This window comes from Candida oxycetoniae, assembly GCF_023343755.2.
Source record: "Candida oxycetoniae strain CBS 10844 chromosome Unknown scaffold51, whole genome shotgun sequence".
Taxonomy (NCBI): domain Eukaryota; kingdom Fungi; phylum Ascomycota; class Pichiomycetes; order Serinales; family Debaryomycetaceae; genus Lodderomyces; species Lodderomyces oxycetoniae.
Window position 1 is genome coordinate 1 of NW_026055430.1, and position 18,988 is coordinate 18,988.

The 18,988-nt window shown below is 39.5% G+C and overlaps 8 protein-coding genes across 8 annotated transcripts; 3 read left to right on the top strand and 5 right to left on the bottom strand. All coding sequences in view use genetic code 12, as the record gives it.

Moving 5' to 3' along the window:
* Nucleotides 1–74: 74 nt before the first annotated feature.
* Nucleotides 75–2,078, top strand: RAD32 (DNA-directed DNA polymerase eta; the record flags this gene model as incomplete). The annotated part of the gene is made up of 1 exon (XM_049323699.1): nucleotides 75–2,078. One exon carries the CDS (start codon nucleotides 75–77, stop codon nucleotides 2,076–2,078), a length of 2,004 nt encoding a protein of 667 aa, XP_049180444.1.
* Nucleotides 2,079–2,099: 21 nt separating this feature from the next.
* On the bottom strand, nucleotides 2,100–5,291 carry KGF56_002468 (uncharacterized protein; the record flags this gene model as incomplete). Its single annotated transcript, XM_049323700.1, has 1 exon — nucleotides 2,100–5,291. The coding sequence occupies one exon, from the start codon at nucleotides 5,289–5,291 to the stop codon at nucleotides 2,100–2,102; it is 3,192 nt and encodes a 1,063-aa protein (XP_049180445.1).
* Nucleotides 5,292–5,647: 356 nt separating this feature from the next.
* KGF56_002469 (mitochondrial 54S ribosomal protein mL38) lies at nucleotides 5,648–6,808 on the bottom strand (the record flags this gene model as incomplete). The annotated part of the gene is made up of 1 exon (XM_049323701.1): nucleotides 5,648–6,808. One exon carries the CDS (start codon nucleotides 6,806–6,808, stop codon nucleotides 5,648–5,650), a length of 1,161 nt encoding a protein of 386 aa, XP_049180446.1.
* Nucleotides 6,809–7,437: 629 nt separating this feature from the next.
* CAP4 (Cap4p) lies at nucleotides 7,438–7,986 on the bottom strand (the record flags this gene model as incomplete). The annotated part of the gene is made up of 1 exon (XM_049323702.1): nucleotides 7,438–7,986. The coding sequence occupies one exon, from the start codon at nucleotides 7,984–7,986 to the stop codon at nucleotides 7,438–7,440; it is 549 nt and encodes a 182-aa protein (XP_049180447.1).
* A 1,240-nt stretch (nucleotides 7,987–9,226) lies between these two features.
* On the top strand, nucleotides 9,227–9,643 carry COX6 (cytochrome c oxidase subunit VI; the record flags this gene model as incomplete). The annotated part of the gene is made up of 1 exon (XM_049323703.1): nucleotides 9,227–9,643. One exon carries the CDS (start codon nucleotides 9,227–9,229, stop codon nucleotides 9,641–9,643), a length of 417 nt encoding a protein of 138 aa, XP_049180448.1.
* A 1,120-nt stretch (nucleotides 9,644–10,763) lies between these two features.
* Nucleotides 10,764–12,260, top strand: KGF56_002472 (uncharacterized protein; the record flags this gene model as incomplete). The annotated part of the gene is made up of 1 exon (XM_049323704.1): nucleotides 10,764–12,260. The coding sequence occupies one exon, from the start codon at nucleotides 10,764–10,766 to the stop codon at nucleotides 12,258–12,260; it is 1,497 nt and encodes a 498-aa protein (XP_049180449.1).
* Nucleotides 12,261–12,371: 111 nt separating this feature from the next.
* Nucleotides 12,372–16,736, bottom strand: PAN1 (Pan1p; the record flags this gene model as incomplete). Its single annotated transcript, XM_049323705.1, has 1 exon — nucleotides 12,372–16,736. One exon carries the CDS (start codon nucleotides 16,734–16,736, stop codon nucleotides 12,372–12,374), a length of 4,365 nt encoding a protein of 1,454 aa, XP_049180450.1.
* A 545-nt stretch (nucleotides 16,737–17,281) lies between these two features.
* THI20 (trifunctional hydroxymethylpyrimidine kinase/phosphomethylpyrimidine kinase/thiaminase) lies at nucleotides 17,282–18,964 on the bottom strand (the record flags this gene model as incomplete). The annotated part of the gene is made up of 1 exon (XM_049323707.1): nucleotides 17,282–18,964. One exon carries the CDS (start codon nucleotides 18,962–18,964, stop codon nucleotides 17,282–17,284), a length of 1,683 nt encoding a protein of 560 aa, XP_049180451.1.
* Nucleotides 18,965–18,988: the final 24 nt, after the last annotated feature.

Below are 18,988 nucleotides of genomic sequence, written 5' to 3' on the forward strand. Positions count from 1 at the left end.
GCATATTTTGTTGTTGAGGTTGCATAAAATGCTGCTGTTGTGGCTGTTGTTGTTGTTGTTGTGAGGATATCAACATGTCAGTCAGGACGGCAGAAGGTGTTTCCTTGGGTACATCATTAGCCACTGTTCCAGAACAGGTTTCGAACTTTACCATAAGAGACTTGCTTGACTTGAATGACCCACAAGTTGCTTATAAGCTGCCCTTATCAGTGATTGCTCTAGTTGATTTAAATGCCTTTTTTGCACAAGTTGAGCGAGTACGTCTAGGGTTATCAGATGATGACCCCATTGTGTGTCAGCAATGGCAATCCATCATAGCTGTGAGCTACGCGGCTAGAGAATTTGGCATTTCAAGAATGGATACAATACACTCGGCACGTCTAAAGTGCCCCGATTTAGTAGCTGCTCACGCGGGAGTTTATAAAAAGGGAGATAGCCACTGGGCTTACTATCCTGGATCTCCAAGTCCGGTGGATCATAAGGTTAGTTTAGATAGTTATAGACGAGAAAGTAGGAAAGTATTAAGAATCATTCAAAGTAAATTCGATCTAGTGGAAAAGGCGAGCGTTGATGAAAGCTATATTGATCTTGGAAGACCGGTATATCGGTTGTTGTTGGAAAAATTCCCCGCTTTAAAAGAAGCTCTCAATAAAACTGATAACAAGCAGCAAAGATTACCTTCAATACCTAGTGTATTACCAAGTGATGTGCAATGGGAAGGTTACATTGCTGAATCGGAAAAGGAAGCTGCAGATTTGGAAGATATTCAGTCGCCGGAAATCAAGGATTGGGATGATGTGATACTAATCCTTGGCTCGCAATTACTTCTAGATCTACGACGGACAATATATGATGAGTTGGGGTATACAACATCGGCAGGATTAGCCAGGAATAAATTAGTTGCAAAGTTAAGTGGAGGCTTTAAAAAACCAGATAACCAAACTATAGTACGAAATTGTGCCATTAATAAGTTCTTGAACAACTTTGAGTTGACTGACATTACAGGACTTGGAGGAAAATTGGGTAGTGAACTAATCCGCAAGTTTGAAGTACCGCCAGAACTGAATTCAATAGCGTTTATCAGAGAAAATTATAGCTCCGATATGTTACACGAGATGTTGCTGGATGATCCAGAGTTGGCTCGTAAATTGTACCATATAGTACGAGGGTTGTGTGCACTGGAATTGACATCTAAAGTGGATGTCAAATCAATGACGTCAACCAAGAATTTTCGAGATAATTCTCCATCGAGTTTGAAAGATGCATATGAATGGTTGACTGTTTTTGCTGGAGATTTGAGTAATCGGTTATTAGACTTGGATAATGAAAGTATGGATCTTTCAATAACAAAGGTATCAAAAAGAGAAAGAGGAGTATTGAGAAGACCCAAAACTATCACAATTGGGATTAGATCGACTGCGTATGTTAGACAAACTCGACAAATGTCCATCTCTTTTTATAAAGATATTAATAAAATGAAGCAGGTTATTGAGGAATGCGGATTTCAGTTGCTAAGAGATTATATGGAGCACAACACTGATTTATCAGGTTTGAATGGTGGCAAGCCCGTTAAAGAGTTGTTTTTAGGAGATGCTAAAGATGTCAGGATTATGAAAATGCAAAATATGTCATTGGCGATTTCCAATTTCGTTGCCTTACATGATAACGCATTTATTGAATCTTTTGTTAAAGAGAGAACCGGTGATGACAGCCATACAGTGAAGCAGGAATTGATGGAGATTAACAATGCATTTAAAAGGAGGAAACTAGAGACGGCAGATTCAAAAAAACAAAAGGAATTATCCACTGAAAACAAGCTGCACATCTCAAACCTATTCAAAGAGTACAAAGATAACAATGATCAAAATCGTCCTCAAACAAAACAGGCCAAAGTAAAGCCACGCGCTAATCGAGGCGCAGATATATTCCAAACTCTTAAAAAGCGTCAGCATTTAGATCTCCTATCTGATTTAATAGCGACAAAATTTTGTAAAAAATGTAATCTCCCGGTCGATGATCCAATCGAGCATAATGACTACCATATCGCCATTGACTTGTCCGATAGATGGAACCAATAAACGTATTGAATTCAATTCAATTTAATCCTCCATCTGTGATGCCAATTTCATAATTCTCTTTCTATCTTGTCTTCGGTTTTCCTGTTCCCTTAGAACGGATTCAGCAAATTTATTGTCTGCTGGTAAATTCAATTGTTTGATAGTGTGGGTTTTACCATTCTTATTAAGTAAACTAAAGGATACTTTGTTGCCCGAGTTAGTAGGAAGAGGATTAGATGGTTTCTCATCAGTTAGTACCTGACTTGGAAGAGGTAAGGTTTTTCTTGTTGTTGCTGATCGATCTTGGTGTTGAGCCGACGAGCCATACGAATCAATCATGATTCTTTGAAATTCTCGATCTAAATCATCTTGAAACTTCTTTTCCGCCTCTAACATAGCTCTATCAGCCTCTGATAGAGGTTCAACTGTTTCTTCTTCCTCTTCATCCTCATCATCCTCATCCTCTTCATCCTCTTCATCCTCTTCATCCTCTTCGTCATCATCGTCATCATCATCGTCATCATCATCCTCGTCATCCTCGTCGTCATCCTCATCATCATCCTCGTCATCCTCGTCGTCATCCTCGTCGTCATCCTCGTCCTCGTCATCATTGTCTTCGTCTTCGTCTTCATCCTCATCTGTGCTTTCTGAGTTCATCTCATTACCATCAAACGATGGCTCCATCGCCTCTTCATTGTTATCCAAAAATGTTTCTGCATCTTCTTTGGTCTGCACCAGTTCAGCCAACCTTTCCACAATTTCCTTGATTGACTGGTATCTTACAACGGTTGGCACACTCTCGTACTTTTTGAACACATCGTCTAGCTTGAACGTCACATCGATTGGAAACGGACGCTCTTTGCAGTATAAATAGTATTGAAAAAAAGTAACAAAAACACCAAGGAGGTTCATATTCACCTCTTCTCTCTTCTTTGATTCATAAGCTCTCTTCTGCGTTTTTTTCTTAATCATTACGGTGTCAACTTTTATCGAATCCAAAGATAGCAACATTAAGCAGCACATCTGGATCCTAAAATAATTCTTAGGCAAGTCAATTTCCACATTCCAGTTGTTAGGCAAAGGGTGGTTTTGTGGATGGCCATAGGACAAAATACGATACAAAATATCATTAATCAACTTGAAATTAATAATTCTGCTATTGTACAACTCCGCCATATATTTGACCTGCGACATCCTAGCTCGGTTCATTCTAAAATCATTCAATTCTAACCCTCTCGTGATATTCTCAACAATAGTGTCAACTGTAAAAACAATCACTTTCCTTTCTTTTTCAGCAAATATTTGCAAGAGCCTAGCTAGTGCAGGGATATTATCATAATTGAGCAAGTCGGGACGAGCAAAACAGTCTAGCAACACTTCAAATCCTTCCTTGCTAATATCAGCAACTACTTTCTTCAAAAGTTGTGCAACAAGTGGCAATGTTTTGTTTTCCAACTCGGATCTAATCAATCTGATAATGAATTGCAGTTGAGGTGAAAGTTTAATTACATCTCGTTGAATTTTTGCGGCTGGTGGTTCAACAGTAATGAGAAGGCTTTTGATGGCCAATTTGTCATTTACTTTGAGATTCGATTGTTTCAGTTTCTCTCTTAACAAATCAATCATTTCCTTCATCAAATTCTTATACTCTGGCTCATTCAACAAGAACCTTCCCACATTGTCGTAGAATACCGATAATATTTCAATATTGTTGGTTGAAGCTATATTCATTGTTAAGCTTCGAATCTTGTGGAAAATAACATGAACAGGTATCAATTTGAATTTAATAAACTCAACAAAAAATAATATATTCTTTACATTGAGCTTATCGTGATAGATTTGAGACCGGAACCCTTTATCCAAGTAAGTGATCAACTCCTCAATCAAATCCGGTAGGTAGTGCTCGTTGATCTTGAGAAACCTTGTGTAATACTTCAAATTGTTCAAATTTGACGTTTCAAAAAAGAACTTCATGATCCTGTTTTTAGTCGCCTTGTTATTCAAGTTCAAATGATAATATTCCACAACCAACTGGTCCAAGTCGTTGGACCTAACATCCTCCAACTTTTCCAAAAACTTTTGAATTTTCTCTCCAGAAGATTGAGCAACACTCGTGTCGCCGCCACCATCATGGCTTTTGTCGTAAGTTTCTATAAGCTCTTCCAACAGAGGAATTACAGTGTAAAATGCTTTCTCTTTGGCATCCTGCCAAACACCATTTACATCATCCTCAATCGCTTTCTGTTTAACAACTTCTATAGTGTTTTCCTCCACCTCCTCATTTTCTTTATCTTTCTCGTTTACATACAATAGCTCTGGCAAGGCGATATTCACCATGGGGGATAAAAACTCCACAGTTGCTTTGAAATTTTCAAACAAGTTGCGGGTTTGCTGGAGCTCCAACTGTTCGCTTTCTTGAATTCTACCTGTTCTTATTGAAACTTTTTTATTTCTAGTCTCGAGCTTTTCAACTTTTTGTTTCAAAGTCAAGGTGACTTCAATGATAGCTTCTGTATATATAATGAATATTTGTTTCAACACATGCTTCACTTCGGCACTAAGAATATCGTTTGACGGGTCAAAAATAAAATGACGAAAGCGCTTTAGAAAAGACAGGACTAAATTAAGACATCTTCCCTGTTCAAGATCAAAGTTCAACAAGTACTTCAAAAGTAACGTTATAAACGGCTCATTTCGTTTTTTATCCAATGCAAACAATTTGACTATCCTTTGGTCAATATATTCCCAAATATCGTTAGCGGTTCTTATAACCCCTGTAGCGTAAAACTCGCCAACTAAACGTAAGAGATTCTTTTGGCGGGATACGTTTTGAGTGAGACCTTTTGCATCCTCCTCGTCCCTTGAATTCACAATAAGAGCCAATACCTGATTCATCATGACTCCCGTGAAAATGGACCCAAACCGCTGATGCAAAGCCGACACGATTTCCACAGAAGCAACAATTTCATCATTCTTTGAAACTTTTGTCAAGCCATCCACTAGTGAAACAATGACTTCAGATAAATACTTTTCAATAGTCAAAGTTTGAATATCAGCTAGTACATTTGCCGACTGCTCGGAGTTTAAACTAGTCTTGATCTTTTTAATGAATGCTGTATTCTTTTTCAACGATGAGTCTAACTTGGCGGCAACAGGACACGAATACTCATTATTCCAGGTTTTCAAGTTTAGCTCCAACAATTGTTTTCGTCGACCATCCAATTCAATTGTCATTTAGTTCTCAGCAAATCAATTCATGGGTCAGAGCTCAAATTTTTCTACAGTAACGTTATTGCTTATCAATGAACAAAATGAAGAAAAGATTTTTTTTTTTCTCTTTTTTTTTTTTCGTTTGTTTTTGAAAATCTATTTACATACTGAGAATTGGCGATGAGGAGATGGGAGATGGGGGATGGGAGATGGGAGATGGGTCATGAGGAGATGGGTCATGAGGAGATGGGTTAGTGGTGGCAGCTAGTGCTGCTCCACTATCTCGCTTCGCTCGACAGTGTCGGTGTCGATAGTGTCGGTGTCAGTCAGAGCTGCTCCACTATCTCGCTTCGCTCGATAGTATCGCTCGATAGTGTCGATTAGAGATTAACCGGGTCGTGAGTTCTTTCCTTGTAATATACTCTGCCTTGGCCCAATCCGTATTGCTTTCTCACTGCTGGAACACTTCTATCATATTTCTGTCTCCAAACATGAGCACCAACTGCCGTTAAACCTTTCTCCTCTGCAAAAGCTCTGATATCAAAATCTTTTTCATAATTATCAACAATATTGTTCTTGTCAATCTTTCCAGATTGTCTAAACACCCACAAACAGGCTCTTTGGCTTGGAGCGTTTTTTTCTGGCGTCAATGGTAAATACTCTTTGAAGGTGATTTTTGGTCCAATCTTGATCAATTTTGATACATCTATTGTATTATCAACGTTGTTCAAAGGAACATTGTACAATCCGTAATGTAGTGTTGTAATATAGGAGTTTGTATCCAAGTTTGGTGTATCGGGGTTCACCAATAATACCGAGTAGAAATTGTTCTCACCTTCTACTCTGTCAAATTCTTGGATTCGGATAGTTGGTGGTTGTGAAACTACAGATGCAGGTAAGAACTGACCCGGCTCAACCCAGTGGTTAAACTCGGGGTTTGTATTGTGTGTGAACTTAATTTTTACATCAGCTTTGGGGACCAAGGTTGGCAAAGTATCTGGTATAACATGAAACTGCTCCAATCTTTGCATAAGCAACATCAAATCGTAACTTTCCCACTTTTGTTTCAAAAGGTGTCTATAAACCGGTTGGGACTTGTCGATTTTTTCGGCATCATTAAACTCGACATTGTATAAGACTTCAGGATTGTTTATTTCGGCAGAGACTAGCTCTTTGTCTAATTGATCCTTCAAAGATTGAATATCTTCTTCTTTTTGGTTAGATTCATTAATCTGTTTCTGCAAGGCACGTATACTTTCGTACTTTGATTCAGCTTCCTCTTCTAAAACCTTGTATGCCATTGAAAAAGTCTCGTCTATCTCTAATGGCGAATGGTACTCTAGTCTCTGTTCGTAGGTAGGTAGTGATGCTGGACCTTTGTTTGGATCTAGTTTTTGAAACAAGCCTTGTTTGATAGACTCGTTTTTTAGCTGCAAGCTCGTTGACCTATCTTTAAAGTTTGACCATATTCCTCCGGCACTAGTACTCTGTTTCCTGCTGCTAATCCTCCTGGATGTAGCAATCGCAGTTCGTCTATACATTGTATTCGCTAACCCTGGCGAATTGAAAAAAAAAAAAAAAAACGAAAATTTTTTCTTTTCTTCTTTGAATCTCAAAAGTATACTGAAAAAGAAAAAGGATTCAAGAAGCAAGATATTGAAGGACAGGCTGTAAAATCTTGCAAAAGCGCTAGGTGATAGCGTGATGAGGATCGCGAGTTATAAGGAAAACAGATATTAATGCTTTCTCTATGAAAATTTTAGTAAAAAAAGTGAATTTCAAGCTCAGATTCACTCTCAACTAGGAGGCATATTCATATTCATCGCGGAGGTTCGTAGAAAAAGGGAAAAGGTTCCTAGGGATCACGTGACTAAATATTTTGGTCTGGGCAAGGAGTAAACTGATTTCTCAGTTTTGCATACCTCGATTAGAAACATGTGTGGCAAAGCAAACAGTTGGCCATATATGGAATCCTTTGAGTAGTCCATTGAGAGTAAAAGACGTAGCTTGAAACGTCTTTTGTTTGGATAACAAACAAAAGTCGGTTATAAAAGAATTAAAAGCAATAATAATACAAACTTAAATAACTATACACACACATATATATATATATATATGTGTGTGTGTATGTGTGTATATGAATTTGAAAAGACTCATCAGGGGCGGTACGCTATTTTGTGCCAAATAGATTCGACATTGAGTTTTCATGCTGCATATCCTTACCCTGCGTCAACTCAATAATCTTTCTTTGAAGTATCATCACGTAATCCTTTAACTGAACATTCTCATTGCTCAAATTCTTGTATTTTGTTTTCAATTCGTCCAACTCTTGGGACTTGCTTTCCAAGTCCTGAACATATTTTTCCTTGCGTTGTCTAAAGGCCCTTTGAGCATTACGATTTTGTTCGGCTCTCTTTGTACCTGAAATTTGTTTTTGATTGTATTTACGCACAGATGCTGATGGCGTCGAGGATAACGCGGGATCTGTTGTTGATGCATCAATCACAGACCCACCTGTCAATGATGGATTCTTGACACTATTAGAAACAACAGGATTTCTAAATGAAAGATTTGTTGGGATTTGTTGTTGTTGTTGTTGTTGTTGCTGTTGTTGCTGTTGCTGTTGCTGTTGCTGTTGTTGTTGATGTTGGTGTTGTTGGTGGTGATGATGTTGCTCAAGTTCGTCCTCTTTTACTGTTTGCCAGTTTGTATAATTCATGATGTAACTATGTGATTGATCAAGCTCGCGTTGATGATATGATGGCTGCAAATTCGTAAGGTGATAAGCAAATGCTTACAAATTGATTACTTAATGAAAGAACCTTTGGTGTGGAACAACTTTTTTTTTCTTTTCAAAGTGGTGACGACACTAACGACACAACAAGCGACACAACAAGTGACACTATCGAGCGACACTATCGAGCGACACTATCGAGCAGAGCGAGATAGTGGAGCATACTAGGTGCCACCGACACTATCTCGCTCTGCTTGATGACACTCTCTCGATGACACTCTCTCGCTCTGCTTGATAGTGTCGGTGGCAGATAGTGTACAGCAAACGAGGGGAGGGAAACGAGAGAGATTTATTGGTTAGGGCTACGGAGCATGGCATAATGCGGGAAATACACTTTGCTTAGAAAATATTGCCAATATGCTTTACTGATGGCGTTAAATCTACTAATTTGAACGTTATAAGGGCATTTCTAATTTGTATATAGAAGAAATTTTGAATGTAAAGAAGAACAATACTGTACCAAAATAGTATTATACATTCCTTTAACTCATTCCTCTAACTCATTTCTCTTTCACTCATTCCCCTTTAACTCATTCCTTTATCTTCCTTCTCTCATCTTCTCTCTACCATTTCCTTCTCATCACCTTCCACTCATCACCTACCTTCCACTCATCACCTACCTTCCACTCATCACCTACCTTCCACTCATCACCTACCTTCCACTCATCACCTACCTTCCACTCATCACCTACCTTCCACTCATCACCTACCTTCCACTCTCCATTCTTAATCTTCCTACATTTCCCTTTCCGCGTTAACCACGTGACTCACATATAAGATGCCTCATTCTCTCCCTCCCCCCTCGATTATTGAATTCAAGTCATACGATACTCTTTTACAAGTGGTAGCGCATGTCCGCTCTTGGTTAACCAATAAATTTAAGTCCAAATAGGCTACTAAGCTTTTAATGCAAAGAAAAAAAAAAAAAAATTAAAGAATATAAAAGCTCTTTATTGTTAATTCCATTTTCCACAAGTCAATCTTTGCAAGAGGAGTGTGAAAGCAATTAAGCCCGTGTCTCGTGTCTCGTGTATTGTGTCTCGTGTATTTGGCGTCGATATCAACTATTCATCCATTAATAGCTGCTAGAAACTTGTTTTTCAAAGCTAATTGCGTGTTATTTCCATATATCATTATTTTAATATAGGAGTTTGAGAAAAAAAAAATGTTGAGTACAAGATACTTTAGAGCAACCAGGTGCGTTTATCCAGCAAGATGGATTTACCCCAAGATAACAACAAGTATTATCGCCAAACGTGCGGCCCACACATCTGAAACTTTTGAGGAATTTACTGCTCGTTATGAGAATGAATTTGATAACGCTGCCGACTTATTTGATGTCCAGCGTATTTTGAACAATTGTTTTAGCTACGATTTGGTGCCAGCACCCGTGGTGATTGAAAAAGCATTGAGAGCATGTAGAAGAGTCAATGATTACCCCACGGGTGTAAGAACATTTGAGGCTTTGAAATACAAGGTTGAAACTCCAGAGCAATACCAAGCATATCTCGATGAGCTCAGTGATGTAAGAAAGGAATTGGGTATTGACTTGAAAGAAGATCTTTATGGCAACGATGCTTAACCAATAAAAAATACCTCTTTCAAATTCCAATGTTTTTTTCTACTTTAATCTTATATTAGTTTTTATATTTAAATTCACAAGCAAAAATTAAATGTGCTCTTTTTGTTGTAGACTTGTTACAGACTAGAGGAGTCGAAGGATATCAAGTAGAACAGACTAGAGGAGTCGAAGGATATTAGGTAGAACAGAACTTAGAGTAAATAGATAGTTGCCTGGAAAAGTTGGATAAAAGAGATACGTAAACCACCAAACAACGACAATAGCTGAAAATTAGTGACAAGAGCAGGAAGAGACAATAGCTGAAAATTAGTGAGAACAGGAAGAGATGACAGATGAAAATTAGTGAGAACAGGAAGAGATGACAGCTGAAAATTAATGAGAAGAGCAGGAGGAGATAGCGAACCGCACTGACTAGCTTGTTTTTTGTTGGTTCAACTCTCAGATTTTCTTTTCTTTTCTTTTCTTTTTTTTTTCTTCTTTTTCTTTTTTTAAGCGATTTCGAGAATACTATTAAAGATATCAGTTGGTTTCTAAACGTATACAGCTTATGTGAAAAGTCAATTGAGTAGTGAATAGCTCCTAATTGATGGGTAATGGCTACCATACGAGGAACAGTAATTTTATGGCCGATTTGGTGGATAATAATGTGTGCTTCCTTTCTCTTTCTTCTGCTTATTGGAATAGCGATTTTACTCCAGTCGATAACATGATGGGGTTTGTGTGGTAACACTCATCTTTTGTAGCTAGTGGCTTTCCTTTAGTAACTAGGTGTTCTCCTTTACTTGCTAGGCGTTCTCCTTTACTTGCTAGGTGTTCTTCTTTACCAGCTAGACGCTCTCACAATTGAATCCCTTACTTTCAACAATTACAATTGTCTTTCAAATCTTGTGGGTTTTAAATCTTCTCATCTCCAAAGTTTATCGTTGATACACCAGGAAACTTCCAGCGGAAATTTGTTCAACCTTCGTTTCCTTAGTCCCCCCCCCCCCCCCCTTGCCTCCCTCGACCCACACACAAACACATACCTACACAGTATATGACCTGGGTTTATGCGACAAAATCACTTACCAACTTTTCACTAACAAATTCAATGCAATAAAGACTTTCACCTCTCTGAAATATGTTTCTCCCCAAACGATCTTTGTTCAAGGGCAGCGCTAAACCTCATATACCTCAAACCAAGGTGCATTATGAATATTCTATATCCCCAAATACGTACTCATTCAAAGTGCCGTCTTCAAAGAAGACTTTGAATCCCATCCAAATGATATATAAAAATGCAGTGAATTTCCCATTTGAAAAATCAATAAATGAAGTGTACCAGTCTTATCCGACTTTAAGCTCTGCACAACAACTCAATAGAAAAGAGAGGCCAAGAGGAGTTATCATGAGTACTTCCGACTTTATAGAAGATCTGTTGTATAACAAACACTATGGGTATTTCCTGAAAGAGGTGGAAATTTATCATCCAGAAAAACCATTCAACTATTCACAAGTCAACAATGTTGATGAATTTGTTAAAATCTGGTCCAAATCTTATGAAAAGAGTAAATCCTTATGGCATACGCCTACTGAATTGTTTAGTCCTCATTATGGAGAAAGCTTGGCCAGATACATCCTTATTACTTACAAGTTGGGAATTTATCCTTACGAGGATTTGGTGATTTACGAAATGGGTGGAGGTAACGGGACTCTAATGTGTGATATACTAAGCTACATCAAGAAGCACGAGCCTGAGATTTATGAAAACACGCAGTACAATATCATTGAAATTTCAAGTCAGTTGGCAAAGAAGCAAGAAAATTCATATAGAAAAAAGTTGAAGGGTCAAGGGTTGAGTGCAGATAAATTATCGATTTTCAACAAATCCATATTTGATTGGGAAACGGTTGTTGAAGAACCGTGCTTTTTTATTGCATTAGAGGTGTTTGATAATTTTGCACATGATGTTATAAAATATGACATGAACACTGGAGAGCCATTCGAAGGGAAGGTGTTGATTGATAAGCAAGGAGATTTCTACCAGTTTTTCACGCAGGAGCTAAGTCAATACTCAACTGCATACTTGAATCTTCGTGAAAATGGGAATTTCTCCATTTTGGATTATTCCAATAGCCTTCGAGGTAAACTTGATAAATTCAAGTTTAACAAAACGCTACATCCGCTTCTTGAATCATCCATCAGACTAAAGATAAAGAACCAGATACTTCCCTTTAACGATTATCTCTCCAATCCAGAGTATATTCCTACAAGATTGGTCAAGTTTTTCAACATTCTTAAGCACAAATTTCCTAACCATTCCTTGATCAGTTCTGACTTTCATTACTTACCAAATACCATTAATGGATACAATGGACCGGTTGTTCAAACTGTCATTAACGGCGAAACCATAGACGTGAGAACATACATGGTGCAACAGGGATACTTTGACATTATGTTTGCTACAAACTTTGAATTAGCAAGTGATTTGTACCGACAAATCACTGGAAAAGTCTCAAAAACCAGCACACATAAAAAGTTTCTCGAGGAATGGGCAGATGTAGAGGCGACAACAACAAGAAATGGTGAGAATCCAATGTTGGACTTCTACAGAAATGCTAGCTTTCTAACTAGCTAAGAAAGAGAAAACTTTGTACATAATCTATATAGAATGTTTTTTTTTTTCATTGCTTTTTCTATTCTTTTCTTTATTTTACTTTTGTTGTTTCTTCAATGTTCATTTCTCTTGTTAAAGTACTCTTCCTACTTCAGCTCCACTTGATACTTTTGTTTCAACCTTCTTTAAGCTCTTGCCTCCCGTAATTTGCGTCAAAAGTGCCCCAATGTTTGGAGTTGCCGAGGGAAGACTCTCTCCCAACGAGGGTGGAGGGGGAATTCCCGAAGGCGGAGCAGGTGGGGGAGGAGGAGGTGGTATTCCAGAAGGCGGAGCAGGTGGGGGAGGAGGAGGTGGTATTCCTGAAGGCGGAGCAGGTGGTGGGGGAGGAGGAGGAGGTATTCCTGAAGGCGGAGCAGGTGGAGCAGGTGGAGCAGGCGGAGCAGGCGGAGCAGAAGCAGATGGAGGGAAAGGTGGTGGTGGTATTTCTGAAGGTGGAACAGGTGGGGTTTCTACAGATAGCGCAGGTAAAGGTGGCGGCACAGGAACGTCTAATGGTGGGGGAGGAGGAAAAGCTCCATTTTCGGCAGGAGCAGCAGCCTGTGTTGGAGTAAATGAAGCTTCTGCCAGGGTGTTCAAGATTCCAGGAGGAATACTTGATATATTACCATTATCAAATGGCTTATTTTCTTCGTCAGTTCCCACAGGACTTGAATAAAGCTCTTCTTCTGAACTCGAGACAGGGGTGTGTTGTGATGGAATGTCAACTTTTTGCATGGTGTTTGAATTCCCAGTCGCTTGAGATGGCACTCCTCCAAATAATAAGTTGGCCAATTGAGCTGCACCAGCTCTGTTTGGTGCATCGTCTTCCGACTCTTCGTCCTCTGACTCACTCCAACTATTTTCATTTGAGATTCCTCTTTGAAAGCTCCGTTGAATATTTGCTTTTTCAGTGTCAACAGGCTGAAACTTGTTTTTGAAGAATGGGTTATTTTCATGTCTTGCCGGAGGTTGAGACTGGCTTGAAGTGGTTGTTTGGGGAAGAGCTGGAGATGGCTCAGTTACCTCTTTAGGCATTGAAGTGATTTGAGAACTAGCAGTTGGCTCTTTTGGTTGAGGATTGGCAATTGGCTCTTTTGGTTGAGGATTGGCAATTGGCTCTTTTGGTTGAGGGTTGGCAGTTGGTTCTTTTGGTTGAGGATTGGCAATTGGCTCTTTTGGTTGAGTATTGGCAATTGGCTCTTTTGGTTGAGGATTGGCAGCTGAGTCTTCTAGTTGAGACTTAACGACGGGCTCTTCTGGCTGAAACTTGGCACTTGGCACTTCCAATTTAGAGTTGGCAACTGGTTGGTACTTGCTATCAGATACGGCTGCTGTATTTACCTGTTTCTGCTCAATGTCTGGTATAGGTGCAACTTTCTTAGTACTCTCAAACTCATCAGTTTCTTTTTCCAATTTTTGCTGTTCTAATGGCTCTGCTGTACTTTTAACTGGTTCCTCTCTAGTTACAGTGTTTTTAAAATGTTCACCTGTTGGCTGTTTTTGCACACGCAAAGGCACCTGCTTAACCGGTTCTACTGCTACGTTACTTTCGGATTTATCGTATCTTGACTCTCTCTTCACTGGAGTGGACGTCTCCTGATTTCCTTCTTTCACAACATCCTTTGGTTTCTCTAAATTGGTGCTGCTACTCCTACCTGCACGTCTAGTACGACTGATACCCAATTTCTCAAGTCTGGATGCCATTCTTTTTGCTGCTTCTGCTTTGATATAAGCAGCTCTTTCTTCAGGGGTGCTGTAGGAGACCGATGAGGTGGCAGTGGCAGTCGCGGTGGCAATGGCAGTGGACGATGATGGCGGGGAGGCAGCTAACTTTCCGTCAGATGATGCACTCATACTCGGCTCTACGGTTGGCTGTACGGTTGGATGTGCTATTGACTCTACTTTTGATTCAGCTTCTGACCCTGCTCTTGCATTAATCTTTGACAACTCTTTTACGAAATCGGCAACCGCTTTACTTACACCAAAACCTTTCTCCCACTTTTCATACCCCACTTGGTTCTTGGCTGATATTTTCAACTTTGCTGTACATTCATCTTCCAAAGACTTGATTCCCGATTCAATCTCATTAACCATATCTGACTGGCTTTTTAATTCTGCATTTGCTTTCTCAACAGCACTGCGAAATTTACTATCTATTAAATCTGATCCTCCTTTTCCTGTTAATAATGCCATCTTTTGCTTCAAGTCAAATTTGCTTCTGTCATTTGTCACATTCAAGTCAACATGACTGTCATCCCATGTTGGGTTTTCCTTCTTCAACTTGAGCCTAGTCAACTCAATATTTTTCTTGGATATTTCCAGATTAACCTTGTTCAATCTTGCAATCAATTTTGGAATATTGTCTCTTCCCACACGATGCAAGCGGTCGAGTAAAACCGCCTTTTGACTTTTTTCTGCAGACGACACCATCCTTGTTTGCAACTCAAATATCTTACTCTTCAATCGGTCCACTTCTTTGTTGACACCGGATGATAATCTATCTTCATCCTCCACATCCATTGCGTCTAGTAGGATTTTCTTCTCTCGTATTAGTTTCTTCATATCATCAATACTAAGGTCGTAATCTTTCGACGTTCTGGGTTTGGAGGGATTTCCATCCCCTTTTCTTCTGTACCTAGATCCCGAAACATATCCAAAGTCATTGTCATCATTCTTAAACCTAGTTCCATCAGGTTTGGTTTGAGGCTTTGCTTTGGTATGTTTTTGGCCACCGTTTTTTAATGAATTCTTCAAGCTATCCATTGTATCTCTCAATGTCTTATCGGCGGGAGGAATCAATTCAGGTGGTAACCTAAGTGGTATTTCCAATCCATTCAATCTTCTATATATCAAATGCATTGCAACAGCAAATTGATCTTTGTTCAATTTTCCTACATCGTCTGTATCAGCCAAGGTCCAGATAGCCTCCAAATCTTGTCTACTTAACCCAGACTTTGTAAACACATTCAAGGCTACATTAGAATCAACATAACCATGCCTACCAGTATCCCATGCTTGGAACAATTTGTCATATATTTGCTTCTCCTGTTTAGATATTGCCCAAGTGACATTACTAGCTGCATTGTTAGTCATAACCTTATTGAGGTCGTGATAGTTTTGAGTATTGTTTGGATGAAATACTTGGTGCATAGTGTTCAACCCAGGCATTCCTCCTGTGGGCATTGTTACAAATCCCCACTCACCAGGTCTCCCTGTAGGTTGTGCTTGCAAATATCCCGTTGGTTGTTGCTGCAAAAGTCCAGTTTGTTGTTGTTGCAAAAGTCCAGTTTGTTGTTGCTGCAAATATCCCGTTGATTGCCGTTGTAATTGTTGTTGCTGTTGTTGCTGTTGTTGTTGTTGTTGTTGTTGTTGCTGCTGCTGTTGTTGTTGTGGCTGTTGTTGCAAATATCCGGTTAGCTGTTGCGGCATTGGCCCCGTTCTATTCGCTTGCAAGCCAATAGTGTTGAAACCACCACCTGTTTGTTGCTGATAGCCAGTTGTTTGCTGTAACAATCCACCTACTCTGGGTCCCTGTGGTCCTGTAATCTGAGGTACCAAACCGCTCGTGCGTTGCTGAGACAAGAACCCTGTAGTTTGTGGTTGAATAACAGTAGGCTTTTGAATTAAGCCAGCTGTTTGCTGTGGCTTCAAGGGAATAAGGCTTCCTTGTTGGCCAAACGAGGTAGTAGGTGGTAGACCAATCCCACCGGTGGCTTGTGCAATAATGCTCGATGGTTGTTGATTGAAGCCTGTAGCTTGGAGCGCAATTTGATTAAACCCGGTCCCTTGTGGAGCAATCCAATTATTTGATTGAAAGCCAGTTGCTTGAGGCGCCAATGTTGTCGCTCCCCAATTATTAGCTTGAATACCAGTAACTTGAGGTGGCGCTGCTGTCATCCAATCATCCTTCTTAGCAAATGGTGTATTGACAAGGATCTTGTTAGGATCATCCGGTACACTAAAGTTGATTGCGTCAATAAAGCTCTTCACCTCATTGACCCACTTCTCTGGAAGCACGCCAGGAAGAGAGTCTCCGCGTTTTACCAAATTGCACAAATGTAAGCTCAACGCAAATTCGGGAAAGAGTAAAGCTCCCGTTTTGTCAAAGTCAGATAATGTCCATATCTGGGCTAATACCACCGGTGACAATCCAGATCTCAAAAGAATATTACTGGCCAGATCACCACTGATTGACAGCTCACCTCGTGGTACCGCTGTTCTGAATAGATGTTCAAACTTTTTCTGATCCTCAGCTGTAATAAATGAAAGCCTCATACTGGGAATTTTAAGCTCTTGATTTTCAATCACACTAGGTGCTCCGATAAACCCAGTAGGCTGTGTTTGAATATAACCCTGTGGTTGCTGCATTCCGTACAAGTTGGGCTGCCCAAAAGCAGTAGCTTGTGGGTATATTGGCTGCTGCTGCTGTTGCTGTTGCTGGTTTGGGTTGTACCCCATCCCAGTTTGCTGATACGGATTGAACATGAGCCCCCTTCCTACTTCTTTCTAGATAGTGGTATACTTACTGTGTGCCTTTTTTGGGCAACTTTTCAAACGAGAAAAAAAAAAATGCCTTAACATAATGAACCGAAATTGATCATATAAATAACATCTAGTATGGCTCATATTGAAAAATTATATTTGATTATTGAGTCCCAGTAACTTTTAAGTGCTTTTATATAAAAGGCTCTCTTTATAGGGGGCCAATGATAGGTAGACCATATTAAAACAGCGACACTATCGAGCAGAGCGAGATAGTGGAGCACACTAGCTCTTGACTCTTTTTCCAACAGGCTCAATCACAGATTTTGTTTTGTAGTGGCCCCCTCACAATCTTTTCTCCTTCATTTTCCAATCAAGTGCAATTGATTAACCTAGTTTGTGGAAAGCAAACAACATACGCAACAACAGCAGTCAAGAGGGAAATCTAACGTGCTATATAATCTATCTTGTTGTATGTTCTAACTTGCTATATAATCTATCTTGTTACATAATCTATCTCTCTATACTTGTAAAACTTCGTCCCAAAAGTTAATCTCCAACAAAACAACGTCGTTAAAGATTTTCACCAAGGATTCCATACGCTCTTTACTTATGCCACCAGCAGTTAATTCATCAAGTTGGGCCTTGCCTTCTTTATCAGAATTCAAGTACCAATCGGAGGTATAGTCGTTCAACCAATTCTGGAAAACATGCAGGTGTTTAGAGTCTCGTGGATTCTCTCTTCTCAAAGCTTGACCATATGCACCTGCCTCTGCATACCCATGCAAGCACGGAGCCAACGCAATTTTGATACCTAAAAAGTCTTCCTTCTGCCCCATATTTAATAAATATTTACAATATTTTACACAAGCTTGTCCAGGCTTCACTTCGTCAATATCGTAATCCACATTATACGCTTTAAGTTTCTCCTTGTGTTTTTCAATCTCGGTTACAATCTCTCCAATGATAGTGGCTTGTGCGTGTGCTTGTTGATATGTGGTTGCCTTAGATGCTAGTAAACCATGCATTTGTGCGTAGATGATTAAATAATGATAATCCTGCTTCAAGTAGTGGAAGAATTTGTCAAAGGCAAGCTCCTTTTGAGCAACTGCTTTTACAAATGGATGTTGCACATATCTCTGCCAATTATCTTTGACATTTGGATGTGATTTGAGGTAATCAAAGACAGTGTAACCATTGTGGAAGTGCACCATCTCTACACCCTCCAGCGTCTTGACAACGTCATCGATATTCGATTTTGGATGTACTGTATGGTTAAGAGGTCCATTTCCAAATCCCAATTTTGACATGTTTCTCATACCTCTGTGTACATAGTCAATTGCAATAGCAACACTCTCCACAAGCAGCTTGTCTTTGGCAACATTAGCAGCAATTGCAGAGGCGAGCGTACATCCCGTACCATGCGTATTTTCTGACTCAATGTACCTTGACTCAAAAGTAGTTAGCACATCCTCTTCACTTTCATAAAGAATGTCCACTACTTTCTTTCCTTTGGCATTATCCTCCTCGTCTTCAAATGGTATATGACCTCCTTTAACCAATAAATTTTTACATCCTAAAAGTTTTTGCAATTTAAGAACAAACTTTTTGAACTCGTCAGAATTTGCAACATGTACTTCACCTTCTTCTTCTTCTTCTTCTTCTTCTTCTCCTCCTCCTCCTCCTCCTCCTCCTCCTTCTACTTTTATTTTGTACAACGTTTTTGCCTCGAGAAAGTTAGGTGTTAGCAAATATGCCCGCTCCACCAACTTGTCCATGCAAAGCTTTACTCCTTCAATTCCAAGCAATTCGCTTCCAGATGTAGAAATCATTACCGGATCTACTATCATTTTCAATTCTAAGTTCAAATTTGCCAACTCTTCAATAGCCTCCCTAGTCAACATACCTGTCTTTATCACCTTCAATGGGGCTCCCTCGTACCCAAACATATCATCAATATCGGCTTTCAAAATCTCGGATACCAATTTCTGTGAGGTTCTATCAAAAGTCTTGACCCCAGTTGTATTCTGGGCAGTCAATGCGGTTATACAAGTCATTCCATAGACCCCAAACGCACTAAACGTTTTTAGGTCTGCTTCAATTCCAGCACCCCCAGAAGAGTCGCTTCCTGCAACAGTTAAAACAACTGGCAACTTGGTATATTCCGCCTCTGTATCCTTAAGTTTATAGCTTTGAGATCTCATAACAAGAATAGATTCTTTTTGGTG